The 22,991-nt window shown below is 37.9% G+C and overlaps 1 protein-coding gene across 2 annotated transcripts in view; it reads right to left on the bottom strand.

Moving 5' to 3' along the window:
• The window catches only part of CTNNA2 (catenin alpha 2), a 990,025-nt gene that overhangs the window by 686,500 nt on the left and 280,534 nt on the right, over window positions 1–22,991 (bottom strand). For both annotated transcript variants that reach the window (XM_039852490.1, XM_039852491.1), the window contains exons 4-5: window positions 10,061–10,227; window positions 448–567 (exon numbers count right to left, since the gene is read on the bottom strand). In XM_039852490.1, coding sequence (XP_039708424.1) covers window positions 448–567; window positions 10,061–10,227 — 287 coding nt within the window. The remainder of the gene's footprint in view (window positions 1–447; window positions 568–10,060; window positions 10,228–22,991) is intronic.

The following is a 22,991-nucleotide window of genomic DNA, read 5'->3' as shown; positions in this document are numbered from 1 at the left end:
ACTTTTACTCCACACTCTGCATATCCTGGATGTACACATGCATGGTGGTGTCTACAGGGCTAGGAAATAAAAAGGGCAGGCAAAGAGGGGTGGTGCCTAGAGACTGACCACAGCGTCACACCACAGTGTCATATTTTTGATTTGACTGAGAATTTCCTAGAGTATACAAAAGGTTAGAAGGTAGTGGGGCTGGCAGCAGGGGTTCTCGCAAGTGATGCAGGTGGCCTGTGACCTCCTCAAGGTAGGCAGAGGCCAGAGAGTACTCCAGGGCCCACAGTGGTATGAGAACCAGCCTAAGCAGGAAGCAGCCTTTGTGATCCAAGGTACTGAGGGCATCTGCTAATCGGAGCCAGCGGATGCGGCTGATCTATCGGTCAGACCTAGATAGCTACAAGGTTACTGAAATTCACACATTTTCTCCCCTAGCATTTCCAAAATCTTTCCCACCTGTTGTCTTCTTGCTGCTACATAGTTAAGTTTCACCATCTCTTTTCCAAATTCTTTAAAACGGTTCGCAAGGTCTTGCTCATTTGTAGCATTTTTGACAGCTTCCAGGGCCTCCTCCACCTGAAGTGATAAAAAACAAACATATTTAGAACTACATCATATTTCAATATTATTAAACTTGTTAGAAATGGTACCTTGTAAAAAGAAAACACTAATATTCATTGACATTTAAATAAAGTAATAGGGATAACAGTATTCCTAATGAGCATTTATAATCAGAATAAATATTTGTTCAAGAATTACGGAATATTTTATATGTGAAAGAATAACTGCTGAACTCTTGGAACATAAAATACTATATTGATTGTATTTTATTGAGTTATGACTCATAAGGAATACAGACTTCTAATGTTAAAAAAAAAATAAAGGAAAATATATTTTTTTTAAAAAAATGGAATTTCAAAATAAATTCTAGAAATCTTCAGAGGAGGAAGTGGTTCACAAACCACACCTGGAAGAACACCTAGGCTTCTGAAAGACTGAGGCAGCTTGAATCTGCAACCAATTTTCTTGTCAACATCTCTAAATCTGAGACTAAAGGGATTATAATTTTAATCTGAGTTTACACCCTGCCACCTAATGGAAAGAGGAGATATTAAGCCTCAGAAGAAAATGAATTGACGTTTTGTTGTCACTAAAGGTGTCATCGACTGGGCTGAACAGAATGACAGCAAGCATGCCACCCTAATGATATGCTCTGCTTCCAAATTCCTGCAAACTGTCACTGAATTTTTCCAGCGTAGACTTGTACTTGAATTATCAATTTCATTAAGAACTCCTTTAAAAATGATTTGAGGATCTGAGAGGTACTAAAGTCTCCTCCCCTCCAGGATGATTTTAACTTTAACATGGTGTGAAGATTTCTACAATCTGTAACCCTTTAAGGTTATAATACCTTTAGACTTAACTAAAATTAAGATATTATGGTGAAGCAATCAACCAAGTCATTGTCAGTCACGTAGCATATTTGTAGAAATTATTTTATCAGCAGAAATAGCAAAGAACACAATCCTGAGTGAATAAGGCATAAGACAGATATGTGTTTACAAAATCAAAAGTTGTTAGTTATGAAAGGAGCCTGGCACAGAGGTTGCAGTGCAGGCTTCTGAGAGAGGCAACAGAGAAAGAGAAGGCAGCTCTGCAGGAGTGATAAGAAATGCAGAGAATACACAGACTTCCTGCAGAACTCCAATTGGCTCTTGTAGTTTGGATCAAAACAAAGGACAAGATATAGACAGTTTATTGTTTGACAATGCAGAAATACAAATGACCACTAAAGTGGCTGGGAAAAGCCAAAGATTAACACAGTTCTGAGATGGAGAGATTGGCAAATTTGCTTAAATTCGACACAGTTGCAAAGGTGGCTAATCTGACTTTCTTAACAAGTTTCACTGAGTGGAAAAAGAGCATAGTGCATATAAACCAAACCTTTTACTCAATAGATATAATGCTGTTCAACTAGCTAATTTATCTCATTAAGGGAAGAGTTGTAGCAAGGGAAGTTAGTTAGAATGGTAATCTAGATTCCACATAGAATTAAGTTTCCATTCTCATTTTCTATGGCATTCTGCATCTTTTCTTCTTCCTAGTTGAAAAAATATAAAATGGTGACTTAACTCCCCAGTGTTGGACTTTTCCAATTTCTATCCAGGCTCTAATAATACCCAGAAGAAAAGAAAGAAGTATAGTTGAAAAAGGAACCGTTATATATCAGCATGTGTTTTAGGGACTGAAATCAAATTTCATTTTATGGTATAGAATGGCCCATTTAAAGTATTTTCATAGTTTAATGAGAATCTCCTAACTCAAGTCTTTAAAAGAACAGAACAGTGATGTCTCCCTTTCTAATAAGTTTATAATAGTCTTAACGTGGCTATCAACAGCTTCACAGAGGGACAGACAGCCTGAGCAGTTAATTTGTTCCTGCTGCTTATTTGAGTTGTAGGTCTTTTCTCAGGACATAAAAACTGGTTTCAGGGAAGAGCAAAATAATTATCTCAGAGAGAGCTAAATCTTGGATTTGTTTTATATAAATATATATATTTGTTTTATATAAATATAAAACAGGCTTCTTTCTGGTTGTTAATCAGACCAATTTGGAGTATTTATTTTGTGGTGTAACACATAATTTACTTTCTCATTGGTTTTCTCTGAAGAATACAGATGCAGTTTGAATTTATGTTTCTACTTCAGTGAAGTTCTTTTGAAAAGAAACAGCAATAAAGGTAGACTTAGTCATACTCAGAGATTTAAGGTAGACTTATTCATACTCAGTTTAATCTGGAAGGATCTGAGAGGTCACCTAGTGAAAAGTTCTCAGAATCCTACCAAAGTCCCACAGAAATGGAGGGAATGGGACCAAAGTCTGGGTTATGGGTGCAGATGCTGCTATTGGGTAGACTGATGACGCAGAGAGAGACAGAGATAGAGAATAGGTAGAAAGTGGAAGGGACAGGGAGGAGGAAAAAAAGGAGAAAGACAGTCATCAGGTACTTTTCAGAAATCAAAATCAAGTTTTAACTTTGGAACAGAGCCAATGATTTTTTTTGTTCTTTCTGGGTGTCTGGGAGAAGGAAATTGACTCCTATAAGCCAAACAAGCACTTTAAAAGGCAGTTCTTATACAGCAGAGGTGCTTGGAAGGCCACTAAACCTTTCAACACCCCGTGTCTTCCTTAATAAAATGAAGGCAATAGTGTTTGTCTACACGCTACATAAGGTTGTTCTAAGAATTAAAAGAGATAAGAAATGAAGAAGGGATATAAATGGGAACTATAAAATAAGATGGACAACTAAATCCACATATAAAAAATGAATATAAAGGCGATGAATGCTCTAATTAGAAGGCAAACTCTCAGATCGGGCTTTTAATAAAAGATCCAATGATATATCATCCACAAGAGACAATTTAAACAATAAGACATAAAAAGCTAAAAATGAAAGAATAACACCTTCTACCCTAATAAATTTGAAAACCTATATAGTTAAATTCTAAAAGATATAAAATGTCAATGTGATACAAAAAGAAATAGAGAACTCGAATAGACCAAAGAATGTTACAGAAATGGAAATGGTAGGCAAAGATGTCCTCTCTACCCTTTTCCCAAATAAACCAGGCACATTATATATTAAAAAGAACAAAAGAAGGAAAAAAGAAAAATAAATGTAGAATAGCAAATACTTAGCAGAGTGCCTGGCAAGAATTAGGAGCTCCTTAAAGAAAGATACTGACGTGCTACATAGTATCTATCGGAGGGAAAATTTTTTTCCTAAGTAATTTTGAAGAGGAAAGACTTCATTTTACTCTTGGAAAGTCTGCAGATGACAGGGGACTTGGGAGGGGTGGAGGGGACGCTGTGGAGAGGATACAGGCGGCAGGCGGCTGCGATGGCGCTGAGAAAGAGGGTCGAGCTAATGCGGGAGGTGTTATAATAAGGAGGAGGTCTGGGAGACTCTGTGTCCTGGATCATAAGCTGTCATAGCCTTCCTCATTATGAATGTCCTCGTGATCTCGGACATTACAGACAGCTGTTCTCCTCCCCCGGCCAGACTGAACTCATGAACACCAAAGCGAGAATGCTTTGCTCAACCAGGTTTTCCTGTCCTTAATAGTGACAGCTTGTACACAGGTACAGCTGAAAAGACTGAAACTTCTAGAGATATTAAATTTCCTCCCTAATTAGTAGATTTAAATATTATTTTCAGAACTTGTCAGTTAAACTCAAAGTCTTAGTCTTCTCATAGAGCTTGTTCAAAATAGCCCCTGCCCCCATTCCTAAAGCAAGCCTGTCTGCCGCTATTATTTAGTCCACAGCTGTGTCAAACTTTGCGACATTCTTTAAATCAGCCTCCAATTCTGCTGATTGAAATTGCACTTAATTTACTTCGATAATAAAAATGTAGCTTGAGAATTCGTTTATCCATTACATACTTACAAAGCACCTACTAGGAGCTAGGCAGGCACACAGGGACAGCGGTAATGTTGAACTGAGCTATCTGATCCTGCCCCTCCTGGACTGTGCGATCTGGTTCCTTTGTCAACAGTCACTGCCCATAGCAGTGCTGTAAACCATGGCTGTTATGATCATCATTTCTGTCTGGACAGACTGACCTCATTCCAGGGTCCTACTGTTGATACTCGATTGATTTTAAGTGACATTGATGAAACTATAAGTCATATGTAACTCCCTTGTTAGATTCTGGGTTTATAGCTAAATTAAAAAAAAAAAAAAAGATTTTATCCTGGAAATAGGAGTTGGCCAAGTGAACAAATGAATGAGTATAAGATTCTACATTTAACTACTTTTCTTGTTTAGCCACGTACTCTGGTTTGACCACGGTGTCTCAGAGTTTTCATACTTTATCTTTCTGCCTCTTAAAGATAAGCTGGCCTTCTTCATTGAATTTTGGTTCCTTGTTAACAGGTGAGGAAAATGATTTCATTAGAAATCAAGAATGATTAAATGCTATTGTCATTTATTCTTAAAGTGCCATGTTTTATAAAGCACAACAATAATAGAGCTTGCTATGTTTCCAAAGTTATTTTTGGCTTTTGAAAGTAAAATGACACTAGCCAGTGTCATTGAGTATTTACAGTGTGTCAGACATTGTTCTAAGTGGTTTGCTCATATCTAATTTAGTCCTCAAAAACAGCTCTCTGAAGTTTCTGTTTGTTTGTTTTAGTTTATATTTTACAGAGGAGAAACTGAGGTCAGAGTAACATGACTTGCTTGCAAGGTCTTACAGCAAGTGAGCACAGAAGCCTGGCTTGAAACCCAGGGGATCTGCACCGAAGAAAAATACATAGACACCTAATCGCTGTCACAATTTGTGCCTTGATCAAGCCTTGCCTGAAGCTGCAAGCTTTTTGTTTGGTGAGCCAATATATTCCCTTTTTAAAAGACCAAGCTGAGTTAGGTCTCTGTTATTTAAAAATGAAAACATCCTAATCGTTATGTTTTCCTTCTAGGTGAGACCGTATCAATATGCACATTTTCCTAAGATGAACTGTACTCTTGCTTAAAGTCTCCCCTACTAGCCTATAAGGCTTCGAAGGCAGGATCTGAGCCTTACTCATCTTTGAGGTTATCTGTCTTGGCACAGATAAGTATTTCTCGAAAGGATAAACTGAATAAATGATAAATTCTGAACAACTCAGATGTATGAAGTGAATGCCAATGACAGCTCTAACAGAAAAGATATGCTAGGAACCCATGCAATCATTTCTACCTTTATAATCAGAGACAAAAATATTTTATACCAACTGATGGCTGTTATTCAAATACAAGAGCCACATTAGACCTTCAGGGCTAAATGGGAGACTATTGAGAAATAATAAGTTACTGAAGATGCACAAAACTATTTGATGTTAATGTCACAGAAAGCACAGGTAATATTAAAGTCACCCTGTCCATCAATGCTCCCAAACAATGGAACAGCAGAATTTGATTTAGTCCTTGGTAGCCACTAAGAAAATCTGCCTTTCCTTAGAAGTTGACCAAGGGGTTGTTGTTTTCTGTTTTTGCTATTCCACTTTTTGAAGAGAAATTTTGAGATAATCGAGAACATCATTATTCTAGGACCTAGCCTGAAGATAGAAAAAAGGTGACTGTTTTCTCTGACACACACATGTCTAGATGTGTTCATGCATAATGCCATCACCAAGGCTAAAATCTGACAATATAATCTGATTACATTAATTCAGAGCCTAGAGAAAATAAATATCCCTCTTCAAGATCACTGATTGAAATGTGTGATTCCTTTAAAAGTCTTAAGTACCACATGTCAACCTAAAACAATATTAACTGATTGCAGGAGACACCAGGTGTCTGGCTAGGGAATCACTCACCAGCAGCTTCAACAATAAATGCTATTAAAATTCAGTATTTTTTAAAGATGTCTGATGTACAACTGAGTACTTTAGCTTTGCTCAGGAACATCGAATCCCACCTTTGGTGATAATTCAGCTTTGAATTGTGCCACTCGCTATTCCATCACTAGTCTCCTGAATTTGAAACAAGTACAGTAGCGAAAACTGTTTTGGGACCCACTGATATAATATACTCAAAAAAGGGTTCCATATTAAAGCACACACAATTCAAGTATGATAAAACAAGTAGGATAATATGGACAACTATCATATCTGTATGTTACGTGAAAAGATGGACTCCTTAGCAGCCATATAAACTTATGTTTCCAAATATAATTATAAAGCAGAATGCAGAGAACCTGCCAAATCACACCACCTCTGCAGAGCTCCCAAGTCTCCACTCACTTTTAGTGGCCGAATATTTGCTCACGATTACTCGATTTGCCAACAATTACCTATCAGGTTGCAGGGCAGAGAATGAAGGTGGGTGTTTTAGGAGACTAAATCGACTAGTCTTCGTCTACTAAGTGAATTATTAATGGAAAAACATGAATACAAGTTTCTGATAAGAAGGCAATTCTTCTATGTTCCTGTAAGTTACTCAAAAATGTAAGTTACTCAAAAATGAAAAAAATCAACATCTGGAAAGAATAGCAATAAAATTTGGTATATGTCCTAAAGGATAAAAAATAAAATATCATGTGTAATGCTGAAAGGTAAAACAGCTGGGTCATGGTTACCATGACAGGAAGCTAGAGGACTGACTCACTGCAGGGTGTTACTCAAGCTTCTAAACCAACAGCAAACTGAGTCACTACAATTAAAAAGCGCCTGTCACTCTTATTCTAATCTACGTTTAATCACCTTTATGATAAAGAAACTCTTTTTATTTGGAAAAAGTCTTAATAAAGGTGTAGATGATAATTCTAACCTGCTCTATCAAAACATAGAAAGATATTTTCTTCATCCTAGTTAAAAACAAATTAATAGATGCTGGCAGACAACACTTGTTTATGAGACAATGTGCTTCTGTGGAAAAGCACAAAGATGCTACTAAGAATTATATACCATGTCTGTTTGCAATGAACTCTTGCATTGTCTTTTTATGGGTGTGTGAGGCCCAGAGCCCCATAATACGAGAGCCTGACTGACCTGAACCCACAGCGTGCCATGGAACACCGGCTGAGTAATTCAGAGATAGCACTAGAAACTGTAATTCCTCACTTGTCCCACAAGATAGCAACATTCCACCACTGCTGTTCACTGCAGAGGCTACGCTCCAAGTAGAACAAATGTGTTATTTAGTCTTCAATCATTTTTAATTTTACTACTGACAGTCTGACGGGACTTCTTAATACTGCTGGGTTGACCTTTTCATGATTTGGGGCTAAATCCTTTTATTTTCCTTTTTTTTTTTTTTTTTTTAACTTCCTTTAATCTGCTATGCAGGGAAGAGAATACAACTGACTCCACATCACGACAAACTGCAGTGGTATTATCAACCAACAGCACTGGTCAAAACAGGTGGGTGGAAAGACAAGGCTACAGGTAGCAACTGGTGCCACACATCACATTACAGGCTGGGATTTCATGAGCACTCTTCTGAGCAGAATGTTTATCCTGTCATCACTCCCCATGAATGGCTGAACTGGGCCTTCCGGAGCACAGGGAAGAATGCCACATGAGATGTAAAGTTAATTTCTTTAGGCTCAGTTCTCTTGTCCTTCTGGGTAAAGGAAGATTGTCCATCCTGGGAAAGATCTTTCTTAAAATGTTGCCTAAGTAGGCTGTAAGGGAAAGATAGGACTTTTTCTCCAGCACACTTGAGAACAAAGTTATCTGTTGCCTAAAAGATGCATATGACACAGGTGGGCTAGAGGAATGACAGCCAGCACTTCAGTCTGCAGAAGGGATCTTACCATGGCAACGTGACCACCATTATTCAAATGCTTACTTTGTGCGAGACTATGATAAATGCTTCATAAGAATTTCCCTCATTTAAACGTCCCCACAACTCTGAGAGTTGTACTGTCATTAGGCCTTATTAACAGTAGTGTCTGAGATGTAAGGAAGTTATGTGGTAGGTTACAATACAGCTGGTAAGTAGACATCAAACCAAGGTTAAATCTGGTCAGTCTTACTCTGATGGCCAAATGGTTTAATCATGATGTTTAATCGTGATGTCTCAATACCTCTGAGACAGGTAAAGTCTCTCCTCATATTGCCCACATCATCCTATTTGCAAGAAACTTTCCTGGCTTTTGAGGGCCTATTCTGTTAGAAGAATCTGAGAAAAACTTCCAAGTAGTTTCTCCTTTGTGTCCCTTGGCTCTTCAGGCACCTGTAACAGAAACCGTGAAGCGATTGATGGTTTATGACCATTGAACTCAAGACAAAGATGTTGGAATTTGAGGTTTTTCATAGTATTGTGAGGTTTATACATAACTTGGAAATCTTGGCCACTTTACTGAGGCGAAGTCAGATAAAAGATCTGGCCCAAAAAATTTTGACAGAAAACATTTGTGGTGCTTGTAACTTCTTTGAAAATTACTGAACAAATCTAAGATGGAGAGCAAGTTCTCATTATTCATTTCCCATCTCACCTGCCCCCTCATCGTTCATTTCACTGACAAAGAAAAGAACACCTGGATGGTTGACTAATAGGGAAAGTGATATGCCAGGAATGGCCAGGGCTAGGGAAACTAAGCCAGGAATAAGTTGGTTCCCCAAAAAGGAAAATGCATGGTTCATCTAAAGATCTGAGATCAGTCCAGGGTTGGTGCCAGTTGTCTAGGAATAAGACTCATTGAGGGCATGGAATAGAGACTCTCTAGGCAGAAGCCATATTGCTAAGCAACTAATGTAATCATCTTAGTTCAAATGGTTGAACCATCCTGGTTGCAACTAGTTATCAGTCGGCAACTGGGAAAACAGAGAAAAGCTGAGCCATTGAGGACTGGGAAGGTTGCCTTGGCCCCTGGTCCAGTAAAATTTGTGAAGAGGGTAGGGCTCCACTTCCATTAGGAAACACGAGAGTGAAAAGGAACCAAGGAACCATGACAAGAAAGGCACATGTAATGGAGTTACATGGGTTAGTGGGGCACTGATGTCCCCGGAGACTCAATTGAGTGTGACAGATGTCAAGTGTGGTGTGACAAGGTTGATTCTACACAGGGAGGAGTGATGGGGCTTTTTATTGCAAGACTAAGAGTCCATATATATAAATAAGGGTAAGTCTGGAGAAGCTAACAAAATATATTCAACATGTGATGTATGTTAAGATGGGCACGAGCAGTCATCTGGCCAGATAACCAGCAGAGCCGACCTAGTTTGAATCAACACATGGACCAGCACTGCTCTGAATCTTAAGACAGAGCCAAGACAGGTGAACCACGCTCGGCCTCTGCAGCCGAAGAGAATGCAGTTTTGTACTCAAGGAAGTAAGAGGGAAAGTTAAACTCTGTGTTTTGAGAGAAAAAACAATTCAAGTAAATGTTCTATAACTTTTTGAATATGTTGTTGAATATGATTTAAGTATTAGAAAAATTGGGGGCGTACCACATGGATGAGTGACCAAGTGATCTGTTGAGGAGTGACACATCTTCAGTAGGAATCAGTGCTGCAAAATATGTGGCCAATATTGCCAACCACGTAAAGCAAGTTTTGGTAAGTTCTACATACGTACAATTTTCAGATGAGATAAAAGTCTCATGACATCTGCCATGTCCGCCAGGATGAGTAAGCGTGTTACAGCCGATAGCAAAGCCCTTGCCGCTCGCACCATGGTGCCACGCTTCACAGATGAGCACGGGTCATCAGCAAATTCCGAGGAGGCGATGCGCATGGTCTCACCTGGAAGACAAACAGGGAGGCGTGTGGGTAGACGGGAGGCTCAGGGGCTGGCAATCCTAAAGATCTGTGGATGGATGATTGTGGCTTTCATTGCAAAACTGCCATGGACCGTAGTACTTCTGTCACCTCCAGCACAGCAGCACCTTTCAAGGCAAAAGCATCAGTACACACGGGCAGGTGCTGTGGACAAAACAAGGTGCTCGTGTCACATTAAATGTGGAATAAATAGAATATATTGAATTCAATGTGTCAAATAGTTGAGATGAATTTGCCCTTATCTTAATCATTCTCACTCTTCATTTCCCTTGGAACGAATGATATTTTAGGCAGCTAGTTAAGGTTCCTGTCAGTTCAGGTACAATGATGACTGCTCTACAGAGGATTGAAACTTAAGACCTTAGCCTCGTTAACTCTGTACTCTTAGTCGAGTCAGACAAGTGCAGACTATAGAGATATCAAAAATTTAGTCTCTTAATACTCTGTTAGGAACCTATTCTCCAATACAGAGAACATTTATAAGACTATTGAACCAATTCTACAAATGTTTATTAAACACATACTTGTGTCAGATTGTCTGCTAGGCTCTGGAATTACAAAGGTGACTGAGAAAGGTGACAATCTAATAAGGAAACATGTAAATTCATACAATACAGTGCTTACATGTCATAACAGTCATATGGTGAAGAATGTAGGCAAAAGAGAGAAGGGAGTAATTTACTTATAAAATATGAGGCTGGGGGGAAGCTGTCGCCTCAGATGGGCTTCGAAGAACTAAGTGTTTACCACGAAGACAAAGGTGACACCTTAGACGGTGTGAATTGTGTGCACGGCTCCCAAACCCAGACTAAGCCCTGGGGGTGGGGAACTGCAGTCACGGGGAAAGCACAGTGAAGAAGGGGTACAGAGGAGAGAGGTGCCGGTGCTTGGAACACCATGAGAGAGATCTGGACTGTGTGCTCCAAGGGAGGGAAATGACATGAATAGATTTCTATTTTGGCCACGATCCATAAAATAAAGTGGAAGGGACAAGGATAGGGAAGAGAAAGCAGATAGGGAAAATGCAGTTATAATCTGAGAAAGCAGTAATGAGGGCCTAGTAAAGAGGGAAAAGGAATGTGATACGGGAAGGAAGGCAATATTAATGAGATCTGTATTGGAGAAACAATGGATCCAGAGACAGGTTAGACGTGGAGACCAGAGGGAGAGAGTGTGGACTTGTGAATACTGACACAATGCAAGTGGCAGGTACGCAAAGGGACTTCAGGTGTGGACACCAGAGGGAGATCATTAAGTAGGGTGAGACAGGTCCCATGTCAATGGGGTGGGTTCCCACCTGGGGTGGAGAGGGCTGACAGGAAGCATAATGAAGCTTCACATAGCAGAGCGTACACAAGTGCATAAAAGCTTCAATAAACTAGAAGAGTACCAGTAATATGACCAATTATTTAATTTAGGGTAAAACAATTCATTTAATATTGTATTTATGGAAATGATACTTCTCATCTATTAATCAAAACCTAGCTCATTTAAGTAAAGTCAATTATATCATTGAAAGTCTGTGTGTTCTGTAATTTATCCTAAGATACAAGGAAAAATAAAAAAACACTTCTTTCCATTTTACAGGCAGATCGGAATAAAATGTAATTTGCTCAGTTAGTATTATAGTTATTTAAATGCTCACGGTGATATTTTTATACTTGGGAAATGTGGGTGTGTAAGGAAATATACCGTGCTGTTGAATTTTTAAAAGAGACTACCATCTATAATAAGTATGTTATGTTGCGGACTAGCTTATCTTTTATGCTTAGGCATAAACAAATACCTTGATATATAACAACAGCCAGGGAGAAACTTAAAATTCCATTACCATACTGGCACAATGGTGAATTTTCAAGATGCATGGCCCTAGAGGACTAAATAAACTTTAAAACAGAGGTTGGCAGTTAGGAGATATAGATTCAAACCAAGTGTCCCACCCTTGTCACAGCCTTACATAAATCTCCTCCTCCTCCGTGCCCCTCCAAAAAAGACTCATTAGAAGATATCTGTGTGGTGTGAAAAAGAAGGCTACCTCATTTCCAACTGTACAGTGCAACTAGAAAGAACATTATACATCAAGGCAAATCTCATGAAATATTGAGAGGGTCACCGCAGATAAATGGATAAGTGGACTGGATCTACTTATTCAAAGAAAGGGGAGATTTATTCTGCATACGAACCTACATGGTTGATCTCAAATTCTGCAGATTAAATTGATATGAGCCACAGCTTGGGTAAGAGTAGTGGAGCTCAGAAAGGACAACTCTCAGAACAAAGGCACACCCTCCCAGCCTGTGGTGGTATCATACCTAATCAAATTGATTTTCAAGTTCAGGTTTTTGTACAGAGGGTAGTATAATGGCACTTCAGATACTGACCATTTGGTCATAAATACTGCTTCAAAGCCAATGAGTGCCACATAAATCCATATAGAGCTCTCAGATGGAGCTAAACAACTTGTGGTCCATAGCAGGCACCCCTGGAAGCAGCTCAGGAGATATCTGTAAGACTAGGGAAGGGTGAGAAGAGAGTAAACAGAGGTGAGGAGGAGGGAGGGAGAGGAGGAAAGGAGGAGGGAGGAGAGGGAAGGAAGGGAGAGGAGAGGGAAGGGAGGAGGAGGAGGGGAGGGGAGAGGAGGAGAGGGGAAGGGAGAAGAGAGGTGAGAAGAGAAGAGAGAAGACCTATCTTAGTAGATAGGACTCTGCAAATGGAAATCTCATGTTAAATTCTGAGATTTTTCCTAAGATAAATAGAAGATGATTTAATTCAATTTAATTAAAAGTAAAAACTCATTTTAAACACAGACAAATGATTTCATGTTATTAAAGACTGCACAGGAAAGGCAATCCAAAGTTGGCTATGACTTTAATGTGTTTTATATCCCTATAGTTTTAGGATTACTGAAGTAAAATGGAAATCTATATTACAGTGATAAGTTTATCAGGATAAAATTAGCTATTTTCCCAGGGAACTGCTTTTTCTATAATATTAAAATATTTAGCTAAGAAATAGAACGTGTATATAGGAGAGGGAAGGGAGCAATAAAGAGAAGATAACAGATCTGCCGTTTCTGTTATAGATACTTTTGTATTCAATCTCCTTTACTCGATTATAGACCTAAGCTCAGAACAGTGTTTCTATGGCAAAGCCGCTTGAGCTCCCCAAGCCACTTCCCTCTGTTGGAAAGAAGTCAAATTAACATCTTCAAATAATATTTATATAGTGCTTCTATATAAAGTTTTATTATATAAAGTGTTGTTCTAAATGCTATACACACATATGTACAGATATACAAACTCATGGATTTAAAGTCACAAAGATCTAGGATCACATCTCGACTCCACCCCAACCACTACTAAATATGTGAGCCTGTCGATGATTCAATCTTTGTGTTTCGGTCTCTTCGACTGTAAAATGGGGGTGAAAATAATGTTAGCTGTCTTGTGGGTTACCATTAGGGTTAAAGATTAGAGATGATGCTTTCAAAGCACACAGCAGAAGGCCTCACTCATTTTTATCAACATCACTGACACCACTATCATTGCAATCCTCTCCACTACAACGAGAAGTTTTGATGAACCTCTGGTTAAAGTTTAGGAGAGTAGTTTTTAGTTGATTCCACTCCTCATGTACACAATAATTTAGAAGCAATGAAACATTTTCCCAATAAAAATGCTTATTGCTTTAAGTCAGAACATAACCCCTGCCCCAGCCCCCAAATATGGTGCTAGTGCTTGGTTTTCAATCGGTGATCTTTCTGGTTTTATTCACTCCTGGAGGCATTAGGAAGGATAATTGTGCATAAGCTATCAATAATATCAACTCAAGCATGGAATGAAGCAGGATAGTAATAAATAGAAGAGAGGGACAACATCTCAGGCAAAGACATTTAGGAAGCAGATGATGAAGCAACGGCATAAATGTGGCTCATCCTTTGAAGGGTGAGCCTGCACTCAAGGTAAGCACTGTTTAAATAGCTGACAGATGAATTAAGAAGCAAGGGACAAGGTATAGTAAAAAGCTAGGCTCAGAGAGGGTAGGGTGAAGGAATGGAAAACTCAGAAAGTTGATGGTCCTAGATGCTGATGAGGATTTAACTTGTCCTGTCTTTGTACTCTTTCAGCAATGGCAGGCACTAGAATCAAATGATGGAGGCTAGAACTACAGTGAGAATGAAAATGAAAACAGTGCCAGCCACAGAGCAAATGTAATGAAATAACCAGAATAAGAGCAGATTAAGACATATGGAGCCAAGCAGGGAAGTTGCAGTGTACCTACCACACGTCGTGGGTAGTTTACACTGTCAACATTTTTACTATAAAATAAAAACTGCTCCTTCTGAGAACTGAAAAATACGGTCAATTAAAAATAACTAAAAATAACATACCATTCCAATAACCAGATGACTATCTGGAAACAGCTGATGAGGTCTCTTCTAGAAAGTTCTCTAAGCCTGTATTTTTAACCAGTAGTTATCACATGCAATATCTATAACTGTATATTTTCTTTTGTCTAATTACACAGATTTTCCTTTGTCTAATTACATAAATTACTGCTCATATATTAATAGTTAATGCTCTTGATATTCCCCCCATTACAGAATTCCTATAGAAGATGAGAGAAAAAGAGCAAAAAGTCCCCATCCTTTTAGTTAAGGTTTGTGCCCTTTACACAATGACCTACACCTGCCTCAAAACCTTTTCATGTATATTTTCCTCAAGGAACAAATCTTAAAGAATACAGAAAAAAAAGAATATCGAGAAACAGATCCTATACAGCAATGTCGAAAATGCAATATATTTTAAGAGAAGAGAGCAAGATTAGTGAGGCATAATACCTGACCACAGCTTTGCAAAGCCTTGGCTAGTTCTGCTCCCTATGCTGTATATCCTCATTCAGCCACACACTTACGGGGCCCGTGCAGGAATAAACATAACTGAATTTTAAAACCGTAATTGAGCAGACAGTGCACATCTTCTGAATGCTTTATCATTTTTTTTATTATGTTGTAGATTCTGTAAGGCAACGTTAAGCTTGAAAGCCACTTACTGCTATGGTTACCTAATTTTCAAAGCATGTGGGAAAATATCTTCTTTTGAGATAAAGCCAAGAGAAATGTTACATGAACAGTCAACGCAGAAAACACCGTGGAAGTTAACAATGTTATCAGAGGCAATCTTGACACATTACACGGTGCTTCTTGGTTCGGTTTTAGAAGACATAGGTGAGCGCTCCTTTGATAAGAATCATGCAAAACTGATTGATGTGTAGGAAAGAATGAATGGAGCAGGTGTTGATTTAGTTGAGGGCCTCCGAACTAATTGCATTAGCAAACGCTGAAATATCCTCTTTGGAGGATGGTTCCAGCAGCAAGATAATGGTGCCAACAAGGTGATTCACAATTCTTTCCATTTGAAGATTCTATTAGGTTATGTCTATTTGGATATTTTATAGTATACTCTCTTATTTCATTCCTAATAAGTACAGTCCACTTTTATTTAGAGCTCACAGTGTACCAAGGTCTGTTCCAAGAGCTTTACACATTTTAAGTCAATTACTGCTCAAGAGAACCCGATGAAGTAAATACTTATACTGTCACCATTTAATACCAAATGAGACAGAAAAGAGAAGCAAAGATTATTTACCTAAGGTCAAACAGCTGGTAAGTGGAGGGGCCGGAATTCAAAACCAACCTGGCTCTGGAGTCTATGCTTTTAACAACAGTGCTTTAGAAATATCTTTAAGTTCTGCTAAATGGATTAAAATTATTTGTTTACATATCTCTGTCTGGACCTATATTATGAGTTGAAGACTTGTATACTATTTTATTCAGTTAGCAGAATATTATAAAGAAGAAAGAAAGGTAGGAAGGCAGGCAGGGAGGAAAAGATGGAAGGGAAGGGAGGGAGGGAGGAAGGGAGGGAGGAAGGAAGGAAGGAAGGAAACTAAATAAAGATATTTCTCCAATTGTTTCCAGGCTCCACCACTCTCTATTGTCTCCTATCAGGGCTTATTTATGACCATCTGTCCTTACAGACATTTGAGTCTTCGCTCCTTCCCAAGACTATGTAAGCTTGGTCAGAGTATGCACCGTAATCGTAGTCTATTTATTTCTTTATTTCTAGTACCTAACATATATTTGACAAGGTACGTTCACTCAATAACTGTTAGGAGAAGCAAAGGAAGGCCTGCCTGGCACCTTACATTTTGAAACATAAAACTGATGCTGAAGTAAGGAAAAAGGACAAAAGAAATCCTGAATGCTAAAAACTTCACAATAAAATAAAAATTTGAATATTTTCTGCCCCTTTTTTTTTAAATTGGACTTGTGATTTCGACAAGCAGCGGGGAAGCTGTAACATTTGAGAAGGCAGTTGCTAGTGGAAGTAGTAACTCCTCTGCTCTCCTTAGTTTTGCCCACATAGGCATTTGATATCACGAGAAGAAAAGTCTTAAAACTTTTTTGGAAACAATCAAGAACATGAGGGAGCAATGTATGCATTTCTCCCCAGGGTGGTTATGACTCAAACTCATGATTAGGAAAAAGGTCGACAATCAGAATTTTTCAGAGGTTCAGGATGATGAAATCATGTATTTTTCTCAAGCAAAATCTGCATAAAGTAAGCTACCTCCTGCAGACCCTCTCATTTCTAGCACTTAATAGTTCATGTCTTTCGGTTACCAAAAAAAGCAAGATAATTTGACCAAAATATGTGATATTCAGAAGAAAGCCTTATAGGCTTTTTCTTTTTAAAAAGCAAGTATCATGCAAACCACATCAAAACCAAGTAAACATTATAAAATGAGAATGTTGCTTTTTCCTTTAGCATTTCACAAGGCATAGTGGGCTATGAGGACTCTTTATCTTTCTTTGTTTTTTCAAGGAGCTCTCTGAGCAAATAAGACATTACATGCAAAATGACTGAAGGCCAATGAGTCCTCTATCTCTGAAGTGATTGTGAGACTGGAGAATTTCTAACCTGGGTGAGACCTCCTCCATCATTCAACACCTCACTCTCATTTTACATATAAAGACACAGAAACTAAATGGAAAGTGACCTGCTGGAAATCAGGCAGCTGAGTGAGGCCAGCATCCCAGTCTCCTAACGTCCCAGTTAGGGGCTCTGTCCACTGCCTCAGAGTGGCTGGGAGACCAACAAAGCACATGTGAAACCAGCAAATGATAACTTCCTCCACACCTAACAAAATCCCAAAATAACCATATGGCCTGTTACAGCCCTGCCTCAGTGACTCAAGCATCTGCATCCTCATTTGGTCAGGCCCACTATTCTTTATCAAGGTGAGTAACTGAGTCTGTCCTAATGCAATTTTCTCCCTATCAAGATATGTTCAGTATGCGATAGTACTACAATTGTCAGTAACTGATGATTAAGTGTATTGAATGTTATGAGCTATTAAACATCGTTAGGGACAGTAATGCATCACCTTGCAGAAGGCACAGATCATTAAGCATATGGATTTTAATTATTTCAGCTGTAGCCTTTTCCTGAGTTGGGAGGAGAGGGTATAAGGTAATTTTGCATTGTCGTAGCCAGAAAAATTATCAAGCTGCAATATGGCATACTTCACGAATGAGATCTTTGCAAGGACCAGTTAAATGCAGCAAGAGCCACATTCCATAAAGAAGTGATAACTATCTTGGGCTCGAATGCAGGGGAGTACCATAAACCTGGAAATGTTAAACAGTGAAATGCTAAGCTTAAGAGAATAACGCCTACAGAGGATCAATATAGAACCCAATATGACTTTTGTTTTTATAAAACTAAGAGAAAAAATGATGAACATGTAAATTTCATTCTGTAATAAGTGTTTCTGAAGTAAGTATATGTATGAAATATCTAATTAAAGAAAGCCTATTGTAAGTTAGTCTGTAAAGCAAATAAGCGCCCAATAAATTATCTTTTGTATAAATCCAAAATTTCAATAACCTTATATATATAAAGCAAGTCTCTCTATAAAAAACATACTTCTGACTTATTTATAATCATATCAATCAATGTTTATATTGATCAGTATCTTTATTCTCCAACAGCCATGAGCACAAATCCACACCCGTTGAAGTGTCAATAAACTGATATAATACTTGATAGTTGAAATGTGATTTCTAAAGCCTTTTAATGTAATGAAGAAGGAAACAATGTCACAGCTGGCATCCAGACTGAACAGCAGAGATAGTATGATCATCGAATACGCTAGCACCTAATTCTGAATGGAAGAGGCAGGCTCAACATACACCTTGGTTTTCTCTTGCTAATTAAGATATGATGTACGAAAATACACAGGAAGGAGGTGGTGGTGTGGATATAATGTCCAAATTCCAGAATTTAATAATACCTTGCTTGGAGGGCAGCCTAAATCCACATGTGACCTCTCTAGCACAGAAACCCTCAGCCTCCTTAAGAAGCCATTTCGATTTGAGATAGTTCTAATTGTTAATTTTTTTCCCTCAACTGTTTGGTCTTTGATATGCTCTTCTGAACCACATATAAATATCTAATCCCCTCTTCAACAGGGTGGAGCTAGAGAGAATTTTTCTTCACTGTCCTTTAAGGAGAAGGGAAATGTCAAAACATTTATCAGCCATTGCCCAAGGACTAACGCTACATCTGGATTACAAAAAAGATGACTAACAAAAAGAAATGAACAACTCCTCCCAGGTTTCCAAATGGTAAATACCTACTAACTAGTCATTCAAGTCGAGATGACTTATTTACTTTTACAGGATCTTCTACGTAAATTAAAAGTGTCAGTATGAAAGGTGTTGCCCAATCAGCTTTGGAAGAGACAAATCTGGTTTCTGGCAAGTTGCAAAAGCAACTGGTAAAATAGATAACACTTGATAACAAGTCACTCTGATCTATTTCAGGATCTACATCACTACATATATTTGAAAGATATTAAAAGTGGAGTCCAATTCCTCAGTTTCAAAGGGGAGAAGACAAGTATCAAGAACCTTATATGGCCTGTTCAAGGTCATATGGCCAGCTACAGGCAGAGGCCAGGCCAGGCCAGAAGCTGGGCCTGTTGACTCTGAGCTTTACTTGATACAATTTACCACTATAGTTAATTTCTTTAGAAACCTTCTGTTTTTAGATACAGCTTCACAAATTCACAACTGACTGTCCCCAAGTTAGTCCATATAATTTAAGCCTTTTTATAGTAGTTTGGATGTCTTGATATTATGCTTACGTACAAATACATTTGTAAGTTCCTAGGTATTTCAAAATTGTCATTAGTACAACTAAATAATACTTGAATCATTGATTTCATATTCGCTAACATATAAATTCAAAGAAAAGCAAACAGGCAATGTAAAAAAGGCACATCATATAATTTGCATCTTATAGGCTGCAGATAAACTATGCAAGAAATTGCTATACTGTAAAACAGAATGTCAACTTTTTCTAAAGTAGTCTTTGACCAAAGGAAAACACAGGAACAATTCTCATAATGAGAAAAGTTGGTTAAGGATAGAAAACTCTTCTATACATTACAAAGCTAGAAACAAAACAAAAAATATTCTGAGTAACTGGGATTATAAACATGGTAAAAGGTGCTGTAAAATTACAGCTCAATTAAGTTATATTTTAAAATATAGCATGGAGACAACTGATTTTCTTTACTGGTTTAAGGGTGAAAAAGCCCAAATGATCAGATTCTAAGATTTGAAAGACATAATCTGCTTTAATTTCTAAACTGCCATTGATTCTTTTAGTCATTATCACAGAGAAATGGCAGTTTCTTAAATGTGATTATAACCATGAGTATTCTACACTGAACTGGCAGGAGGCACCCGTGTCACCATATTCTGGTTCCTATTTTTAAGAAGGCTCAAAGAAGGGACCATATCTAAATCAACATTAGTATATCATTTGTAAAAAAACACAGCTAACAAAAATATATTTGCTCAGAGGGAGGATGTGGCAATAGGCAATGAACAAAATTGATTTAAGGTAATTCAAAACCTTAAATCCAAAATGACAAAATGACAAAGTGTGCTAATCAATGCTTTTTTCACTTCTTTGATCAGCAGCTTGTCACTAGGCTCATGATGGATCTCAGATAGCTTTCTCTCTTTCCAACTCAAAACTACATTTTTAAAATAAAGGAAATAAGGTTATTACAAATATCAACCCTGAAAGGAAAAAAAAAAAAAAATGCTTCAGCAGAATGCCATGTAGCCTTAAGGGAGAAGGAAATCTGAGGGGTAAGAAATAGGAGAGTTACAGTCCTGTCTTCCCTGTATAACCATATCTATAAATGTGTGAATGTATGCAAAGTACATTAAGAGTCATATACCATTTTTCTCATTTATTATGTACTTTCTATGTGGTAGAAACTTTCTAGGTTCTAAATATTCAAGATTAAGCCATGATCCTTGCCCTCTACTTATGTGCAACCTGATCTTTCTGAAAGACTCACTAATAGGGGATCATGCAGAACAGGGGTCTCCAATCCCTGGGCCACACACCAGTACGGGTCCGTGGCCTGTTAGGAACTGGGCCACACAGAAGGAAGTGAGCAGCAGGCAAACGAGCAAAGCTTCGTCTGTATTTGCAGCCGCTCCCCAGCATTAGCATCATCGTGTCAGCTCCACCTCAAATGATCAGGCATTACATTCTCAGAAAAGCACTGGTCCCTGGTGCCAAAAAGGTTGGGGACCACCAATCTACCAATCTAGAACACGTATAGAGAAGTGTCCACTGAGTAAGCAGCTGAAATTAAGAAGCTGAATTTTAGATACTTAGGAATCATAAGTATGTAGGGGGTGCTTAGCTATAACACTAAGAACGGCCAAAAAGTATTTGCGTGTATATCTATATTTATCTACACTTGTATCTATATATCTATACCTATCTATATCATCTGTATATCTATATCTATCTACCAATCAATAGATATAAAAAAGAGATTAAGATTTTCTTTTCTTTTTTATTCCTCCAATGGGTAACTTTTAGTCATGACTCTGAGAGATGACAGAAACCAGCTATACACTGCCACCATCCTCTCCCCAACTATTCGGTAGACTGATAAAAGACAAGTATAGATGAGAATGTCTCAAATACACTCTTCACCATTAATAGTGCCTTGGCCCCATATTGAGCAGGTCTGCGTCAACGGTGAGATTTTGGGGTCTCTCTAACTTCTTAACATAAAGTCTTAAATGAAAAGTGGGCTTGAGGTAACTAGGACCCCTTTCCGTGGGCTGATTCAGTTTTCTCTAAGATTTCCAAAGGAAAGAAACCCCATTTTATCACACCAGTTTCAGGAAATTGGAGGAAAGTATAGAGAAATGAAAGAATGAAGAAAGTCAGTGAATTTTATTTCATCTTTTCTCTTCTTTGTATATGTAAAAAGAAAACCTCTGAAAAAAATAATAATAATGTAGAGTATTCAAAATGTCAGAAAACAGGACAAAATTATTTTTAAAAGTATGCTAGTTATATTTTCAAATAATAAGCTCAAATATTCTTCTTCAACCTCAACATCATATCTTATAAAGAATAATTTAAAGCGAGAATCAAATGGTTAAACTGAAAAAAAGTCAGAAAAATACTCTTTTCTCTATATTTCCGGACTTTTTGGACACTTTTTGGTCAGTTAGACCCATTCTCAGATTTTATTGTCAGCCTCAGAGTCTTTTTGCCTTTTGTAGGCTGCTCCCAAACAAAGGGGAGCATCTTATCGTTTATTTCCTTTAAACTAAAAGTGGAAAAATAACAATAAATGATTTGAAAATTGCCCTATGTGCACATGCCACTGAAGGTAAGTGTCCAGTCCCTTAGTCAACATATTACCTGCTACAAATTAATAAAGTCACATTGAAGGTATTAATTTAACCTCCCATATAGGTCTGCCTATAAAGACTATTCTGATAGTGCTAACGTGAGTATTCTACTCTGTATGACACCATAATAAGGATTCATAAACATGGATTTTTAAAACAAATATACATGGTTGTTTAAATCTTGTATCACTTACATATTATGGAGAGGGAGTGACTGAACAGCAATTGCCCTGGGGCACTGCTGGGAGCTATCTGATTGTGGTTAAGTATGGGAACTAGTTTTGAATGAAGGGGAGTTTATATTCAATTTCTACCCTTAATGGTAAGTGGTTCTACTCTGTGTGGATCTCTTCTGTGATCTTAGTTACCTTTAAGTTCTAAGCCAAGGGTCTATTGGTAGAAAAACCTAAAACACAATATAGCAATGAAGATGATGATGATGATAGTGATTATAGCTAATCTTTTAAATTGAATTTATTGGGGTGACATTGGTTAATAAAATTATATAGGTTTCAAGTGTGCAATTCAGTAATACATCATTTGTATATTATATTGTGTTCACTACCCAAAGTGAAATTTCCTTCCATCACGATATATTTGACCCCATTTATCCTTATCTACTTCTCTCCCTCCCCACTTTCCCACTGGTAACCACTAAACTATTGTCCATATCCATGAGACTATGTTTGTTTGTCTTGCTCATTTGTTACTTTCAGTTTCATATCCCACATATGAGTGAGATCATATAGTTCTTCACTTTTTCTGTCTGACTCATTTTGCTTAGCATGATAATCTCAAGATCCATCCATGTTGTTGTTAATGGCTGTATTTTACCTTTTCTTATGGCTGAGTAATATTCCATTGTATATGTGTACTACACCTTCTTTATAAAATCATCTTATCGAAGGGCCTTTCC

This window comes from Pteropus medius, unplaced genomic scaffold, assembly GCF_902729225.1.
Source record: "Pteropus medius unplaced genomic scaffold, Ma_sr-lr_union100, whole genome shotgun sequence".
In the NCBI taxonomy this organism is placed as follows: domain Eukaryota; kingdom Metazoa; phylum Chordata; class Mammalia; order Chiroptera; family Pteropodidae; genus Pteropus; species Pteropus medius.
This window is presented reverse-complemented; position numbering and strand designations above follow the sequence as displayed.